At 35.2% G+C, this 19,948-nt stretch overlaps 1 protein-coding gene and 1 pseudogene across 1 annotated transcript; one reads left to right on the forward strand and one right to left on the reverse strand.

Moving 5' to 3' along the window:
• Nucleotides 1–4,391, reverse strand: part of LOC132547562 (uncharacterized) — a 4,864-nt pseudogene extending 473 nt beyond the window's left edge.
• Nucleotides 4,392–7,258: 2,867 nt separating this feature from the next.
• Nucleotides 7,259–11,973, forward strand: LOC132547563 (proprotein convertase subtilisin/kexin type 5-like). Its single transcript, XM_060211336.1, has 3 exons — nucleotides 7,259–7,264; nucleotides 8,617–11,064; nucleotides 11,863–11,973. Exons 1-3 carry the CDS (start codon nucleotides 7,259–7,261, stop codon nucleotides 11,971–11,973), a joined length of 2,565 nt encoding a protein of 854 aa, XP_060067319.1.
• Nucleotides 11,974–19,948: the final 7,975 nt, after the last annotated feature.

Here is a 19,948-nt window from a genome sequence, read left to right on the forward strand (position 1 = left end):
ACTGGTATCAATATCACGTGTTCTTCTGAGTGCCGGGCGGACCAAATTGACCGCTTCTGCAGAAGCGGTCTTAGGCAATGTGTAGTGTTTACAATTTTCAACTTCAGAACTCAGAGTCGGAAAAGCACTGCCCGATCTGTTGGATACGTGTTGTAAATAGGATGAAGGTCTTTCTCTTGTTCTGTAAAAGACAAATAAATAAACATTTACAATTTGTGTTGTTGCCATTGTATTTTATATATCAAACTATTCGACTGCTAAGGGCAATATATGTTTGAATCTGTTGCGCGATGTCTCTACATATGACTACAGTATGATTCCCTATTTTATCAGAATACCGTCGTATGTATTTTGTCTGTGGTATTGTAAAAATATCAACTTTGTTAAAATTCGTGTTCTTTGATGATCCGTTTATTATCTCTAGTAAGTGAAGTTTCTGGTAAGACGTCATAGTAAGCGTGTAATATCTCTGGTAAGTGAAGTTTATAGAAGGATGTCATAGTGAGCTTGTACTATCTCTGGTAAGTCAATAATTGTATGAAGTTATTGAAATCAGAACAAAATCATCCAAAACAATATCTTCAATACAGCACCATATATACAAGTTATCTCAATTAAAATAGATTAGAACGGATCAAAATTAAGGCTGAAGCATAGATAAAAACAGTAAGAGCAACCATCACTGTAGGTTTTAACGAGGTCGTTTAACTTGTAGGATATGATTCAAAGAAATTATACTTACCGTCTTTTATACAAACCAATGAGTACCAGCATCGTAACGATAACGAAAGCACCAACACATGACCCCACAATGGTATGGAAATCTAGGAAACAAACAGTGACAAATTAACAAGCGCGTTAAATAGTTTGAGAGCAAGAAAACGGCAGAGTGGACCACGTAGAATGAATATTATATCAATTTACTCGAAAATCTACAAGTGAAAACAATCGCAAATTACTCTTTTCTAAGCCATTTTTTGTATTATTGCACATTAAGTAATTACTTTCCTGTTATAAAAGACCCGTATGTTTTAATTATTTGAAGGCTTTTCTTTGGTTTCTAATTTACGAAAATTCTGACACTTTTTATCTATCTATAGATTTTTTATTATGACATATTGTGAAATTCGTCGTCTATATCTTAAAATTTTCTTTCGCATGCAGAAGATGTATTGTAAAATGTAATAGTAATTTGTGGTTTCTTAAATTAATGATCATTATGAACAATTACCTTTACCTTCTTTTAGACGTACAAAAGGATATATTAAAGAGCTAATATGTTAAAGGGATTATATTTGTCAGTAATTTCAATCAGGGAATACAATCTCCAGACTAGCCTGAATGGAATATCAATGTAGTTACATGATTTCAGATAAAACACATCAAAGACTTTGTAAAACCATGAAAATAAGATTCTTCGAAAAAAACCCACTAATATAACGTGTTATTTGTATAAATCGTTTACGATAAAGATGATACTTGTGCTGCAACACTTACCATTCATCTCCTCCGCCATGATACGTTTTTGTATATCATCCGGGTTACAAAGATCTCGGCTTCTGGACATTTCACCTGGAAAACAAAAACAACAAAGACATGTCAACAAACTCATATTAAATTAATCCAGATTAAAATATGAACAAAAGCTAAACAAGTATCAGATGGTTAAAACCTGGTGTTCCGGAAGAGTAAGCGTTTTCTGCTTAAACGATGATACCAGACTTGTATTTCTGAGTCATTCCAAGTTAGGAATATTACGTTTTCTAATGAGTACAGTGTAAACAATACATGGTAAGGAGCATCAAACACGCCCACTTCCTATCGCATAAGAGAATCTATTTTTTCAAGTGGGAGCATTGTGACTTTAAAACAACTACATTATTTTCATCAACGTGCATCTCAAGAAACCCTGTGTTTTGATTTTGTCTGTCAGTTGCCGACATCTAGCACCAAAATCGTGATATTGAGGGGGAAAAAACTTGACTACATGATGAACTGTGCCATCTTAATACTATAAGTTTGGAATGCACGGGGTAGCTCTTCAGAAATGGAAAATTATTTTACAATAGGGAAATTGAAATGGTCACACTTATCATACAATTGGTAAAAAACTGTTCCTGTTGATTCCGTTGTAGGAAAAGATCGAGGTAAGCAGTTGATGTAGAATAGTCTGTCGTGCACTCCAATTCATGTGGATAGATTCACATAGCCATTTTTCTTGTTTTCATAAAGACTATGTTAATGTACTTTAACCTACACGCTTTACAATAGGGACCATATCTTCTGAAATAATTTACGATATAACAACCTAGTTCAGCTGAGAATTTCCTCATTTCATATAGCCATTCATGACGTCATTTTGATGACCACATGCATGTCAAGAAGGAAATCAAATCACCTAGATGAAAACTATACGTTCACGTGGTAATGGAACAAATATATAAAAGGCCATCGAGAGCAGCAGAATTTTCTCTCCTGCTTAAAAAAATGATATTTATAAAGAGGAACTACAAGTGGTCTCTCATTTGAAAAAAAAAAAGGTTTTGAAACGAATCAGAATGATGACGATAAAGGATTCGTTGTTTATCCTTATACGAGAAACAGATATATGGATAATCCTGTATTTCATTGACCTATGACCTCGAACAGATATATACTACTCTGGTATATTATCATAATGGAAATGAAGAATATGCTACAATTTGTAACATGAAAAAAAAAACTTACATTTGAAGCCAAATGAAAACCACGCACTGTATTTGTTTTGTATTTCTATCGGCTGTTGTCTATTATTTTAGGTTATCTATTGTTTAAATGTAGCTATATTTATAGACATATAACTTATTATATCGCTTCGAACCTTTGTGATGACGTTATGAATCTAAACTCCTTTACTTTTATTTTTGAAACAAATTTTTAAATAAAGTCTGAATAAGTTCCTCTTTCTTAAAAATATTCGGTTAGTAGTGTCATACTCATCAGAAGTACAAAATTACTCACCGTCTGTGACGCAAATATATCTGTGTTTCTCCTTGTTTACTGGTATCGACGGAAGTGACCTGTTTACTGGCGGGGATGTGTCAGAGACATACTCCTCGACCTCTAATCGAGAGTCTTCTAAAATAGAAACCAACTACGTAATTATGTATAAATCATTACTGGCTCGTTTTAAAATGAACTCTTTATTTGTACTTTTCGACACTACACTGTATGGTGCAGATTATGAATACATAAGTTATTCTGAGTCTCCTAAATTGATGTGACAATGTTTTATATTATACTTGTGTGTATTTTGCAAACTCTCTTGAAGCAGAGATTAAGATACTCTGTTATGAAAACATTGCTGACGTCACATACAATAAGACACTACACTATTATACAGGAGCTTGAACAACTTTTCAAATCATATCAAATGGCGCTTGCGCAAAAAAAGTCAGATCAAAATGAAATATTTCTAGAAATCAAAAAAATAATTAGAATGCCATGCATGAATTGTTTTTGTACGATATCAACACAGATATTTTGCAAACATTCGACCTTATAAGGTTTTTTTTTATCTTTTTTTTGAATCAACAATCTACTTTATTTGAAATAGTTAAAAAGACACAAAAAATATAGTGAAAGTTGTGACAGCACAATGGGAAGGGATTGTAAAAAAGACAAAATAGTGAGTGACAAGATATTGTATTTGTCGAACTGTTTATAATAACTATTTCCTACAGCTGGTTCGTCCTTTATACTGATGTTAAGGTTAAAATAACGGAATTCACAGAAAAGAAGTAAAAGTTTTGAAATAAGAAATAAATAAAACAAACGTTCAAATAACGAAAAAGTGGTGAAGTAAACAGATTGCTAGAATCAAAGGGAGATTACAGTTTAGATGCAATATTAAAGCAAAAAATGTAAAAAAAATGTAAAAAAAAAATTAAGGTGATATTGAGATTTATTCACGACTTAATATCTACCTGTATTATTCTTTAAGATACAAGTAAAAGGTTCCCTATTCCATAGCCAAATGGCAAGGTGTGCTGTTGAACATCCTGTGATTTCCTCATATTGTTGTAAATGACGTTGATAAGCCAGCACCCCGTGGTAGTCCATCATACAATTAATGTTCGCTCTTAAGCATGTTGCTGATTTCATTACGAAAAAATGGGCCCCATAAGCTGTAATAAAGACACAATGAAAAATAATACGTTTCGTTTTGCCTCAATTTCGTGGCAATGAAAAACATGATAAAAGCAGGATAAAAGTTATCTCGAAAATAATAAAAATACATCCATGTAATAGAGTTTTGATAAAAACCCATGCATACCAGAATGTAACAGGAAGCACATAGACATGATAACAGCACATCGGAGCAGGCAAAATAATGTAGATTTCTCCTCCATAGCGTCTCCTGTATATAAAACTCCGAAGGAAAATTGGCTAAATTTAAAGGTGGCAGGATGAATTAAATCCGGTTTGAACGTCGTCGTCATTTCCTTTCAGCAAAATAGGTTCAGTACTGAAGTTTATATTGTTTAATATGAGACTTTTAATGATGTAAGAGCTAATGTTTCTCCGGACGAGATGGAGACAGTATTCTGTCCACTTATCTCCGGTATTTGTAATATCTTATTTTTAAGAACGTGTACTTCAACCTATCACGGAGATTGGTGACGAAATTTATACTCTATTTGTTAATCTTTACTAAGTCACAGCAAAGACTTTAACCAGATTTTCATAGGTTGAAACATGATAAGTATACGCAACATCGGAAGGCACTATGTTAAAAAAAACTCTAACTTTCTCTCTTCTGGTAGTATTAAACTTCCGTCAAACTCGATAAATGATATTATCAACCTGTTTCACAACACAGTCTTCCTGGCCTCAATTTCCACTGCCACCAGTGAACATAAAAAGAAATTAAGTCATTTATATTCTTATTACAAGATTTTGAGTGACAAAAATATTTTACATGTTGCAAAGGGTTTATTTGACGTTCTTCTATCATCAGATATATGAAAAGATGAAATGCACTGAGTGCATCTCCTCATGTAGATTTTGACTTTTCTTTCGATCACTGTTATTTTCCTTAGTCGCCTCCTAGGCTACAGACTTGGGTGCGATATTTCTCAGTCACCTCCTAGGCTAAAGGCTTGGGTGCGATATTGCTTAGTCGTATCTTAAGCTATAGGCTTGGTGCGATATTTCTCGGTTGCCTACTGGGCTACAGACCTGGGTGCAATATTTCTCGGTCGCCTCCAAGGCTACAAGCTTGGTGCGATATTTCTCAGTCACCTCCTAGGCTACAGGCTTGGGTGCGATATTTCTGAGTCGCCTACTAGGCTACAGGCATGGTGCGATATTTCTCAGTCACCTCCTAGGCTGCAGACTTGAGTGCGATATTTCTCAGTCGCCTCCTAGGCTACAGACTTTGGTGCGTATTTCTCAGTCGCCTCCTAGGCTACAGGCATGGTGCGGTATTTCTCAGTCACCTCCTAGGCTACAGACTTGGGTGCGATATTTCTGAGTCGCCTACTAGGCTACATGCATGGTGCGATATTTCTCAGTCACCTCCTAGGCTACAGACTTGGGTGCGATATTTCTCAGTCGCCTCCTAGGCTACAGACTTGGGTGCGTATTTCTCAGTCGCCTCCTAGGCTACAGGCATGGTGCGATATTTCTGGGTCGCCCCCAAGGCTACAGGCATGGTGCGATATTTCTCAGTCGCCTCCAAGGCTACAAGCTTGGTGCGATATTTCTCAGTCGCCTCCTAGGCTACAGACTTGGGTGCGATATTTCTCAGTCGCCTCCTAGGCTACAGGCTGGGTGCGATATTTCTCAGTCACCTCCTAGGCTACAGGCTGGGTGCGATATTTCTCAGTCACCTCCTAGGCTACAGGCTTGGTGCGGTATTTCTCAGTCACCTCCTAGGCTACAGACTTGGGTGCGATATTTCTCAGTCACCTCCTAGGCTACAGGCATGGTGCGATATTTCTCAGTCGCCTACTAGGCTACAGGCATGGTGCGATATTTCTCAGTCGCCTCCTAGGCTACAGGCTTGGTGCGATATTTCTCAGTCACCTCCTAGGCTACAGGCTTGGTTTGATATTTCTTAGTCATCTCCTAGGCTACAGGCTTGGTGTGATATTTCTCGGTCGACACCGAGGCTATAGGCTTGGTGCGTATTTCTCGGTCGACACCTAGGCTACAGACTTGGGTGTGATATTTCTCAGTCACCTCCTAGGCTACAGGCTTGGGTGTGATATTTCTGACTCGCCTCCAAAGCTACAGTCTATACAAATAGTCCTCGTCTAAGTCTGATCGTAAAAATTTGCATAGTTTTGTTGAAATATTCACGCATTTGATATGTTTCTATGAAAAAACAATTTAAAGGGTTGTTTATAACATATAAAGTATTAAAATTGAAAGATACAAATAAAACAGTTTGAAGACAATAGGATTTTTGCGCCTTTGTTAACTACAACCATTTAAGATGATAAATTGCCTATCAATATATGGGTGGATCTCTTCTCACAAACACGACAAGCAAGAAACGATGAAAATAAGATAAAAATAGCGGAAATAATAAAAGAGAAGTATGAAATGCCTTTATGATCAAGTGATAAAATGCATTGAGGTAGGCGTGCAGACTCAGGTAGGTAACTTGGTACAAAAATGCAAGGGAAGAGAAACAGGAAGTTACCAGGTATCGTGAATATATAATTAGTAGGAATTGGTAGGTATATGTAGGTAGAGGTTTGCACGTGCATGTTAAAGCTAACTGAACTTATACCCATATTACCGGGCATAGTGTATATATAATTAGTAGGAATTAGCAGGTACAATGTATATATATATATGTAGAGTTTTATACGGACAGCTTGTCACCTTGTATAAGGTACGGTATGTCTAAAAAAAAAATAAAACCTGTAGTGCCCGGTAACCAACAAGTTAATATCATGACGTCATACTAGAATAATAGTATTTTATACCAGGTCTGTTGAACAGGAAGTGTTATCGATTGATACTATATATATCCGATTGTCGCTAACACTACCAAAGCGTGGCTCACGCCTACGTCACGGCTGATAGGCCATATGTACCGACAGGGAAATAGGTCAGATTTGTGTTGATGACACCGTGTTGGAAGAACTCAGACGATGGCTATTGTGCATCATCTTGTGAGGGTAATCGTATCCGCCTTATCGATATATCAGGTAGGTCAATGCCTTCTACATAGATATATGTATGTGTGTCGATCTGTACAAATATGCCGGTATGTACACATTGATAACGCACACACATATATACATATAAGGCTTTATATATTTGAATCGCACAAAGAACCCTATACAGACGCTATTTATAACTAATTTATACATCTACCAGTTTAATGGTTGTGACTCGCTCTTATACATAGGAATTATTTTTAGTTGTTTTTCTCTACAAGTCGCGTCTGATTTCTGTCATATCTCGGGTAAAATCTGTCTGTGTAACCGGTAGTACACATGCTGATCTTTAATAGATGAAATGTATCCTGGTGTGATATGAAAGTCTGACCCCCGTTGAAATAGTTCCTGCGTCAACACGCTCTATTTCAAAATTGTGTCTTATGTTAATTACCAAAAACTTTTTTTTTATTTGTAACTGATAGTGCTGTTTATACGATGTAAATTAAGGTTTAACTGAAATCCCGTACAGGAAATCAACAAAGATTACAGGTCTGTTTTCATCCCATGTATAATCGTTTTATGCGTAATGTTATTGAAATATTAAACAGACTATTGTTTAAACTTTGTCCCATATATTATAGCCGTTGTCGACTTAATGATTAAAAAATGTCCGTATGAACGAGAATTTGTAGAACCTGTGTCTATATCAAGCAGAAATAGATAGCATATTTATTTAGAATCGTCACTGTTTTCACTTACAATATATTGAGTTCAATGGCCATTAATGGAACAGAAGCATTTGTCTTTCTACATTTACACTTTGTATCTGCATTAAAAAAGGCCACGTGGACCTGTATTGCTTGCTCGTACGTGATCTTAACAAAAATCACAAATACTTAAAAAACAAATTTGGAAATTTGGAAGACAAAACTCTCACCATCAGTCGGTGAAACTTTCTGTGACCGAACAAGTACCAATATTGTCAAATCATTTCATTATTCTGTTGCTGATTGGCTTATTTGGAACGTCATCACAGATCTTTCATGTAGTTGTTTATGAATAAAACATAAATAGATTAATTCGAGCTTATTCCACTAAACCATCAGTATTGAGAAATTCTTCTGGGTTTTCAATTCATCATATACGAATGTAATCATTATTTCATTAAAAGTAGATTTACATAATTATTTTTTATGAAACTTTATTGTCTTTCCTGGTATACAACAACCAAGATACTGATATATCAGGTACCGAAATAAATCAGTATACAAGGATCTGAAGTTTGAGGTTAAATTCATTCTTGGTACATAATTATAGCCTTTTATCAAGCAGTCAATATTCAGAATTAGATCGATATTAATGCAAGACACTGTCAAAAAAGCAGATTTATTGATCTCTTGTAATTCTTTTTTGATAAAGTAACGCTTGATATAAATCTGGTCTATATTTCTTTCAGATCAACACACTCTTGGGTATCAACTTTGCATTCTCCAGTCGTGGATTACTCGAATGTCCTGAAGACTATTACCAAGTAGAGTTCTCATCCACATGCGCTAAAGTTTGCCCGCCGGATGCGCCTTTGAACTTCCGGAACTTATGCCAGACGTTTTGCCCATATGGGTATGAATACTCACAAGATTCAAGGGACACTACAACATGTAGTAATTGGACAGAACTATCAGAATTCAATTCCTCAAACCGCTGCCAAGTGAATTCTTGCCCGAGTGTTAAGCCGTTATGTTACGGCAAGAAGTGTCTTTCCGATTGTCCGAATGGTACTATTACAGAAGAGGGAAATTGTTCGTTTAATTGTTCCAATGACTCTAGATTTATTTTAGATGACTCTTGTGTGTCGATTTGTCCTACAGAAAAGCCATATGACGAATACGGACATTGTGTATCAGCATGCTCGCCCGAGTATTTCATGTACAAGCGAAAGTGTATGAAATCATGCCCTCGTCAGACACACCATTATAATAATACATGCGTTGAAACATGTCCAACGGAGGCTTCAAAGTCTCTCCAAGCCTGGAACATAACATTTTGCGTCACTTCCTGTCCAAGCTTTACATCCGTTAATGAAAGTCAGTGTGAAGTGGAGTGTCCAATTGGAAAAGACTATCTGTGGAACAATTCATGTGTCAATAAATGTCCAGAGTTGTCTCCTCTTGTGTATGTCCTGACCCGCCGCGTTCCGCCATATAAAATACCAATATGTACTCCAAAGTGTCCCCCTGAATTTTATCTCCAAGGAAACCATTGTGTACCAAACTGCACATTCTCACAATATCACATGAATTTTACATGTGTATCAGAATGTTCATTATCGCACCCATATTTCACAGGAACAGTACCTCCTTTCCAATGTGTCAGGGATTGTGAAATTGATCAGATGCGATATGAAAACCACTGTGTTAACAAATGTCCAACAGATCAGTTTATATTTAATAAAACATGTGTTGATGACTGTCCAGTAACACACAATTACAAAGTCAACCAAACCTGTCTGTCGCGCTGTCCGCCGTCAATGGTATTGTATAATGGGTCCTGTCTACTCACGTGTCCAGCCGATGCTGTGTATCTATATGAAGGACAGTGTCATTCTGAATGTCCAGTCACGCATCCATCTCATCACCATGCAGAGAATGGAGTAGTGGTATGTCAACCCACCTCTCATTGCCCTAAAGGAGAATTCTCTTGGAATAATAACTGTTTTTATCAATGTCCAGATTACACGGTTTTTATCAATTCAACGTGTCTGACACAATGCCCTTTGTCTCACCAGTTTAAATACCGAAGTGACAATCATCGATCTCTTTTGTCATTTGAATGTGTTGCGGAATGTCCGGAGAATACATTTATGAAGGAGGAATATTGCTACGACCATTGCGATTCTTCATTGGTAGGGTTCTCTGGTAACCATACTTGTTTAGAGCGTTGTCCTGATTCAGATCACTGGCGTTCTGTTACAAAAACAATTACCAACCAATTAGCCTTCACGTGTGCTTCTAATTGTTCTTCTCCGCGATTGATTTATGAAGATCAATGTCTTCTTACATGTCCTAACTCGAAACCATTCACTGTGAATCAAACTTGTTCTGAGAAATGCCCAAACAATGCAAGTTTGATATTACCGTTCGAAAATGGTATGAAATGTTTGAAGACTTGTCCCGATACACATATACAGGATGATGATACATGTGTGTTGAAATGTTCTCCAGGTAAAGTGATAATTGACAACACGTGCGTGGATGTAAAATTCTGCGTCAATGAGTACCAATTTATTGAGTATTCGCAACATGGTACTATATGCCGGAAGCGGTGTTTGGACAACCAGTTTGTTGATAACATCCGGTGTGTGACGTCATGTCCACAATTTTCTGTCGGTAAATATTGTGTTGCCAAGTGTCCAAGCTTCCAAAAATTTACACGAGTTCATAATTCAACAGACGAACATGCTGCCAAAATATGTTACGAAGAATGCCCAAGAAAAACATACGCGAACGGAACCAAATGTATAGACATTGATTGTCCAATGAAATACTTGGGTGACACTAGAAAATGTGTTTCAGCGTGTACGGTCTCCCATCCGTATCTACAAGACATTGATATGTGTGTTAACAAATGTTCCAACGGCTATGTCATCACCACTGACAACAGATGCATACAACAACAACAATGCTTAGAGGAGGCAGGATTCTTTGTGTACGGAGGACAGTGCATTAACTCGTGTCCTGCTGGCACCTATGCTAATTATTTCAATAACAGTTGTATTTTATCTAGCGTTGTGTATCTGATGATATTAGCCTCAGTAATTTGTACTATTTTGGTAACTGCCGGAGCCGTTTGGCTCTATTACTACAGAAAGAAAAAGTATTGCAAGAACTGTTTCTCAAAAACACAGGTAAGTTTAAAGGTTGATTTCAGATATATAGTGTTAAGATTATATAAACATTTGAAGATAATTAAAACGCGATATTAGTATGCAATGCATTTTAAAAAAACATATTAAGAATTAAGAAAACGCATTGAAAATTATCTGCAACATGTATATAATAAACATAAGATAATTAGATTAACAGAATATTGATTATCACCATGTCTTATATCATAGTTAAAAGAGAAGTGTTTTCTATTACAAGTGTCATTTTATTATATGTTTTTGTGTTATGTATTTTGTGAATGATGATAAAATGACATGCTTCACTGAATATGCGGTGACATCACAATGCCTATAGAAGAAAGATGACGCCAACAATTACAAGGACAAGAAATGGTTGCGAACATACTTGTTTTCGTATTATAGAATATTTTCTTTGGGTTGGTAATGTCAATAGAATAGAAGTTCTTATAACACAACCAGTAGAAGATTAAAGTGTGTCGTTTTGATGACTACACGGTCACCTTCATCAGACAAATGACCAGTTTGGAGCGCACTAGCACTGACGTATGTAGTGTACGCGATGGTACGGAATCGACCAGTATTTTCGGTTGTACTATGATAATAGGGACGAGGGGGAGTGGGGCCCAAAGACTCTTGCACATCTATCACCAAGTGTTAAACAAAGCGTAACCGAATTTCTACGTACTTTGTTCCCATCTGGTGTATTTTTGTATATAATCTTTTAACCATCTGTATCCTTTATACATGTACATCTTATTAATGCGATGGTTTTGTTAAGAACATTCCTTTTTGTTTTAGGAGCATTGTGTTGGTGACACTCCGCTGTTAACAGAAGACGTACTGTCTGAGGGATATGCCTTAACAGATCTAGCCAATGACCCTCCAAGCAAGACGGATGTGGTTTCCTGATTAATGTTCAACAGGAAGAATGACAATTAAGGAAGAACTCATACTGTATGAGGTACTCACAGAAGGCTGTAAAATGCGCCGGTATCGTCCATAACATTTCAGTTGGTTATACATTACTGTCAACAAAAAGAATACAGACACCTTGAGAAGAGGACACAATAACTTCCAACATCTGGAAGTTTTTGTACATCCAATGTGTACAATAAATTCCTAGATTTGGAGGTTATTGGACGCTGATGTGTGCAATGATTTCCACGTTATTGCACACTAAATTATACAGCAACTTTCGTTTTTAAGCCACCGTGATGACTGTGCAAGGCCATACTTGTATTCAGCAGTATGCCTAATCATGTAAAAAAACCTGTTTGCTGAAAGTAACAACGGGTATTTCGTATTTCGAAAAACACTGAGTCATCGACAGGCCGGAAATCCCATCAAAGCTTTCACTTCGTTTTATATATCCTCGCACGCTTGAGACAACACTAGGTCATCGAAGTCATCCTCCGGCAACGACAGGAAATCCAGTTCTTTCATATTGAGAGTAGAGCTAGCAGAGGGAGGAGTTGCCATCCTTCTGCTTTCGAAACACAAACGAAAAGTTGTGAGAAACTCGATGCAGGAAGTCGGGTTCGGGTTGAACTACTAATTGATTGTTGATTGTTTTTGGCGGGAAATGTACTCATAATTGATAGTTGATTGCTTTTGGCGGGAAATGTACTCAGCAACTCAGGACAAATGTGATTGGTTAGTGGCAGTTGATTGACGAACCATGATACAAGCCAGTTATTGAATGTCAATAGACTCGTGTACATTCGGTATTTCGATGGGCGTGACTCGTTCGTAAACGCCCACCGAAATATCTCGTGATACACTTTTCTAGACATCGTAAACGCCCACCGAAATATCTCGTGATACACTTTTTTTATTGATTCAATTCGGTTGCTAAGTAACAAATGAATGTGATATTATGAGATAATAACTCCTAAGAAATCCATTGTTTTACTCTCTTGTTTGTTATTTTGTTTATTTCACTGATGTGCTATATTAGGTAAACAGAAGTTACTTGATCATCAACACGTCTTGATTTGGAGTTGAAAATAAATATAAAAGGCTGTTGATATTATTTTTTTCCCTGAAATACTGTGAATTTAATATTGCTTTCTGTCATTTCCACAGTCTGTGCCATATCAATTTTATCGTTTAATATGCATTTAGATATTGCACTACTTTTAAGCTGCAATCATTTGCATCAGTTGTACATTTCTGCTGTTGAAATAGTTGTGAGGTATACATCAGTGTTACAATAGTTGTGAAGTATACATCAGTGTTGAAATAGTTGTGAAGTATACATCAGTGTTGAAATAGTTGTGAAGTATACATTTGTGTTACAATAGTTGTGAAGTATACATCAGTGCTACAATAGTTGTGAAGTATACATCAGTGTTACAATAGTTGTGAAGTATACATCAGTGCTACAATAGTTGTGAAGTATACATTTGTGTTGAAATAGTTGTGAGGTATACATCAGTGTTACAATAGTTGTGAAGTATACATCAGTGTTACAATAGTTGTGAAGTATACATCAGTGTTACAATAGTTGTGAAGTATACATCAGTGTTACAATAGTTGTGAAGTATACATCAGTGTTACAATAGTTGTGAAGTATACATTTGTGTTGAAATAGTTGTGAGGTATACATTAGTGTTACAATAGTTGTGAAGTATACATCAGTGCTACAATAGTTGTGAAGTATACATCAGTGTTACAAGAGTTGTGAAATATACATCAGTGTTACAATAGTTGTGAAGTATACATCAGTGTTACAATAGTTGTGAAGTATACATCAATGTTACAATAGTTATGAATTATACATTTGTGTTGAAATAGTTGTGAAGTATACATCAGTGTTACAATAGTTGTGAAGTATACATCAGTGTTACAATAGTTGTGAAGTATATATCAATGTTACAATAGTTGTGAAGTATACATCAATGTTACAATAGTTGTGAAGTATACATCAGTGTTACAATAGTTGTGAAGTATATATCAATGTTACAATAGTTGTGAAGTATACATCAGTGCTATAATAGTTGTGAAGTATACATCAATGTTACAATAGTTGTGCATTATGTATAAGTATGTATAACTATTATGAAGGACACATTCCTGTTATGGTACCAGTCATGTAAAGCATGTGATTACATACTAGGGTCGTTGTTTTGAATTTCCGCAAATCATTTTTGTGTTATCCTGAGAATGTGATATTGACGATTTACAAATGTTTAAACACTGTTTTCAACATAAGTGTGTTGTGTTATTGCTGCATAAGAAATAACTAGAAACTATAACTAGGTAACAATAACTAGGTTACTATGACTAGGAAACTATGACTAGGTAACTATGACAATTTAACTATTACCAGGTAACTATAACTAGGTAACAATAACTAGGTTACTATAACTAGGTAACTGTAACTAAGTAACTATGACTAGGTAACTATAATAATTTAACTATTACCAGATAACTATGACTAGGTTACTATGTCTAGGTAACGATAACTAGGGATACTCTGACTTGCTTATAAGATGTACAAAATTCTATTCTGTTAATATTGTGGAATATTTTTATGATATATGTCTTTTAAATGTTCCTACATGTCATGGATGTTTTGCCATGACCAAGCGCGCAGTGTGATAGATATATTTTTTCGTACAATATCTACGTATTTCGTTGTAATTTATTATACTTCACAAACACTCCTTAACTTTTAAAAACGTTGTTTAGCTCGATTTTTTTCAAATGAATACCCCCAAACAGTCTATTTCCAGTGAGAAGTGACAATTTGATTTATATCAATCATATATTGACAAATTACCATCACTTTCGATCATGACGATTTGTTATTTCACTTCCAAATTTTTTCAATTTTTAAAAATTGTTTTTTTTTTATAGGAAATCAACTGAAATTTATATAAGATTGATTTCAAAATGACAAATATTTATGTAAGTATTTTTCATGACTTCGCAGGAAATATTCCTCGATAGTAGGTCATGCCAACAGGTGTAAATATTCAACAAATATAACACGTCCAACAATTTAAATATAATGTGAATTTATTCTTACATGTTTTAATCAGTTTCATGCCTTATGGTAAATATCGCTTTTTTAAAAAAGAAATCATGCTGCATTTTAAATCTATTTTGCTTACAGCAATTTTACTCTCAATTACCTGGTCACTCGGAAACTTCTGGCTTTTTCCGAGAACGGGAAAAGTACTTTCTAGTTACGAAAAATGCATAATGTTCACGATTTGTTACTAGTCTATCTATCTATGTTGTTATCGCTTTTGATATTTGTTTACTATTTGCATAATTTCATGTTATATGTGCATTTTCGATCTCTGTCTAGTCTTTAATAAAAAAAATATTGTAAAACTACAGAGAGTGAAATTAAATATATTACTGTGTTTTGTGTTTATTTTGAAACAATGGCTTTGTGACCACCAGTAATGCGAGTGATTAGTTTCAGAGCTTTCTTAGAAACAGAAACACATTCGTGAACATTTGTATCAAACAGAACATACAAATTATTATAAACCAAATTTTCGCGGTGTTTCAAAAGCTCGAAACAAACAAGTTGTGGTTTATTTGCTTCTTTTGGCAATCCATCATCATCGAACAATGAGGATGGTACACTGGTGAGTTCGTATGAGAAGATCGTGGAATCATATTTGCTGCCGCTATAAGCCGCTCTTATTTCATCTGGAAACTGCTACACATGTTTCGATATTTCGAAGTATTGCGTCACCTGGAGTAAAGGGGCTTCTGTCCCTGAGAAACTGCAAAAGCAGTTTTACATCTTTTGCGTCCCATTTCTGCCTTGCCAATGTTTGTTCTTTATGCTGTTCACTTGTGCATTAGTTAACGTCAGTGATAGATTGCATTTCGTTATTAATTTCTGCACATACTGGCACTCACTTAGCTCGCTGGACATTCGTCATACCCCTTTCTCTTGTAAGGCCACCAAATGTTTTAAGACTTCTCATTAAAACCTGCCCAATGATGAGATCAGAGGAAAGACCTGCCCAGAAGCGATCAGTTCTTAGCAAGACACGGTGTCCCTTTAAGAACATATCGTAGACTTGAGGATGTGTGTCTTCAAGCTGTGTCATGTGATGTACACGTAGGCAGATTTCAGGTACAAATTATGTCCTGCAGCAACAAAATATGGGAGCATATCACATACCAACCGAAGGTGTAAGCGCCAATTTCCAGTGCGTTCTGCACTCAAGAAAGATTTTAGAATTGATATCATCTATATATGTGCTATCCACAAACTGGCAGTACGACATCCCCTCATTGATTCTTTGTGTCCGTTTCCACGAGTTCCAGCAACCTGTTGGTCTGATCTTTCTTCCAAATAATCAGTTATTTTTTCATCTGTTTATTGCGCCTTGCCAACTTTGGGGTCCCACTTGTGGAAAAGGAAAACGCCTTGGGGACATTTCGGTTTGTTCTGAAGTTTACATGACAGGTTTGATGATACAAACCATCTGCTTGATTTTTGGCAGATTGGACATGCTGGGGCATGATTTTCCTTGTTACCTCAAATGAATACAGTAGAAATAATGCCAGAATTTGTATGACAGAAATTCAAATACATATATATTAAGTTTACATTCGAAACCATCTAAAACACTGATTGCAATGTGTCTACATCTGTTGTTGATTCCAACTTCCTTATAAAACTTTTACCATTTTATTCTAATTAAGTAAAGAAATAAAGAAATATAAGAAAACAGAAATAAATGGAATAAAAATGTTCTCTTTGTCATCTTCATGTGCTTGCAGTTTATGCGGCGAACTTCGTGTAGAAATTCAGGACTAAATAAAACAAACTAAATGTAAATTAGGTAATATAAACACAACCATAAAAAAACAACAACAAAAGATTGTCATGGTTATCAGGTGTTATTGTTTTGTTAGAAAAAAAACAAACAAAAAGAAATAGTGTTATTTGGAAATATCTCACATGATTTTGTTTAAATATAAGTACCAGCAGTTTACCTGAGAGAAGCTGGTTACTGAGATGTGAGAAGCTGCTGATCGTCAAGAGGATCAAGCCCAAAACAGAAATTTCATCGATCCCAAGAACTGAAATTTATATAAAGCCTTCTGAATTGACCAAAGGCATCCAACACAACCAAAAACACATAAAAAAAATACACTAAAACTCATTTAAACAACATACAATCCGATTTAAAGGCGTGCCTTCATTTTGCAAACAATGTTTGCAAAAAGTAGATTATGGCAATCATAGGCATACATTGATTTTTCTGTGAAATCGGCAATTCTCCATCCTCACTTATTTTTCAAAACAGCTGATATTGAATATATTTTGGCACTGGTTAAGTAAAATGTCATTCAGTTTTGTGTTTATGCATTAATATTCATTAGAACAACGACTTGTTGGTGGAATTTTGTTTTGACATAGTGCTCATAGATTCTGTCATTTTTATGCGTCAGGTGCAAAGTATCGTCGTAACCTGAAGTGCTCTATTTTGCTTGTATGGGGAGCTGTTAATTCCCATAGCTACGCCTATTATCTGTAAGAAGATCTTACCACCAAATTCGACGAAGGTGTTTTCAACCAGAAATTCGATATATTTATTCCTCCGTATACTTCTTTTTTGACCAGGATGTATTTTTCACACACTACTTTTCAACATAGTTCACAACCATATTTTTGTACCACCAGTTACCTTTCTTGGAATAAGAAGGCTCTGATATAAAGAGAATGAATGCGTTCTTTCAGTTAAACCTTCTTCAAATATTATTTTCGATTTGAGAATTATTATGACAGTAAAACCACATTAATCAAAAAGATGAGAAAATATATTAGACTATTACTAGGGAAGGTGTATGGAGTGATTGTTATTTCAGGTAACTGATGATATATATTCTAATCGTTATGGACACTACAACCATGTACGTACGTCACCATGAACAGATAACACCAGAACTCTTGAGAACTAGATAAGATAAAAGGCGAAAAACATCTCGTGGACTGTCACACATCACATTTTGGAGATCTGGTACGTATTTGGGGCACGTTTTCTTGTTCACTTTTGTTCCTATATCAAAATATTTCATAAACTTATTTGGCTGCACATCATTGCATATGTACAAAAAACACACTGACCTGATTTGTCGCCAAAATGGATAAATATTGGTGTCATTCTTATTGTTTATTACTGAATTAGCTTCTTACCTACGTCTATCTTTCGATGTCGTGGATCGATAAACATAATAATAATAATAAACTGATGATTACATATTGAGCCAACGGCTAATCTTCCATATGGTCCTCTTGTTAGTAAAATACAGTATATATGTGTAAGTTAAAAGTAACATATTGTATATACATAACAATTTGGATTTAAACATGTACACAATGAATCTTTTATAATAATGATGAATTAATACTCTTTTTCTAACACTATATGCTGTTTTCTGATCCATGTGAAACAATTTTTCATTTGGTCATCAAATTTGTTTTCCCATTATTTTAGTTTTGTAAAAATAGTAGCAAAAATAATATGAAGCCTTCAATGCTTTTGAAATATGCATATAAACGAAACAAAATTTACAAATATATGGTTATGTAATAGATAAGTTAATGTTGAAAGGATAGAGACGTAAATATGGCGAAATATTATTTGGATTATATCAACGTTTTGTCTATCTGGCTATTCGATTACTACAATTTAGTAGCTTTAAGCTCCTGTGAAATACACCTTCAATTCTGTAGGTATATAGTACAACAGTCTCGTGTGAATCATATCTAAGTGATTAGATAAGTAATATGTGTTCTGTGACTTCAATAGGGCTATAAGTCAATATATGGGTCATGTCTTGACTTGCATATGGAAAGCAGTTTTGACGTATGTAACGTGAAACTGGATTGCTGTCGATTTCGTTACATTTATAAATATTTTGTATTCTTCTTACTTGTATTGTCATGGATCGTACAAACCACACACGTGTGAATTGGATCTTTAATTACAAAATGTGAAATACATATATAGCAAAGCCAAAGGATGAATCAACATCTCCTCAGATAACTAATATGTGGTTCCTCAGTGATGTTTATGACCAGCAATGTTGGAAATTGGATAGGGTTGTGCACAAGCCCTTTAATAATGTTGTCTGATGTGTTGAAATAAGGAAAACAAATATCGACGTTCACAAATGTTAAAGTAAGGGACATGTACATAATGATATAACTCAACTAATGTAGTAAATATTTAACAACTTCGATCAGTATTTCGTAGCATGATTTCTGAACGTTAGAAACACCTGCCTGCTTGAAATACAATACATACGAGGGGTTGAGAGCAGTTATGAATTTATTAAAGGTTCACTAAATATTTCGGTTCGTTAAAGCCAGTCTTTTATTTACATATCGTTCAAAAATTATTTGTGGTCAATAAATATTTACAAATCTGATTAGATTTTGGTTACTGTTGCTTAAGACTAATAAAATTTCAATATCAAGATTTGACCATTCATTACGTTTTAACAACAAACATATGAAGGATTACATGGAATAGATCGTTTATAAATTTCTCTATAGCCGAAACTGCCTTTATTCTCATGCCCTACAACACTAGTTTACAATTTGCTTTTTGCTTGTAACAAAACCAAATGTGGCTGTTTACCACCATCTCTAATCAAATAATAACTGCTTTAATATCCATTTATATTGTTTAATAACCTGATTGTGTTTTCGAGTTCGGTTCACTTCAAACGCAAACACACAATGTTGATTTAATTGTCGTCATCATAAGAGGATGTTTTATGACGCAATGTTCTTAGCTATTTCGCAAGTAAAATAAGTCTGGAAAAAACAGTCGTTAGATACAGAAAAAAACTGATATGGATTTTTTTCGTTGCACACATCATATTCGGAATC

Source organism: Ylistrum balloti, unplaced genomic scaffold, assembly GCF_031769215.1.
Source record: "Ylistrum balloti isolate Yb309-2 unplaced genomic scaffold, AGI_CSIRO_Ybal_v1 Utg369962, whole genome shotgun sequence".
Lineage (NCBI taxonomy): Eukaryota > Metazoa > Mollusca > Bivalvia > Pectinida > Pectinidae > Ylistrum > Ylistrum balloti.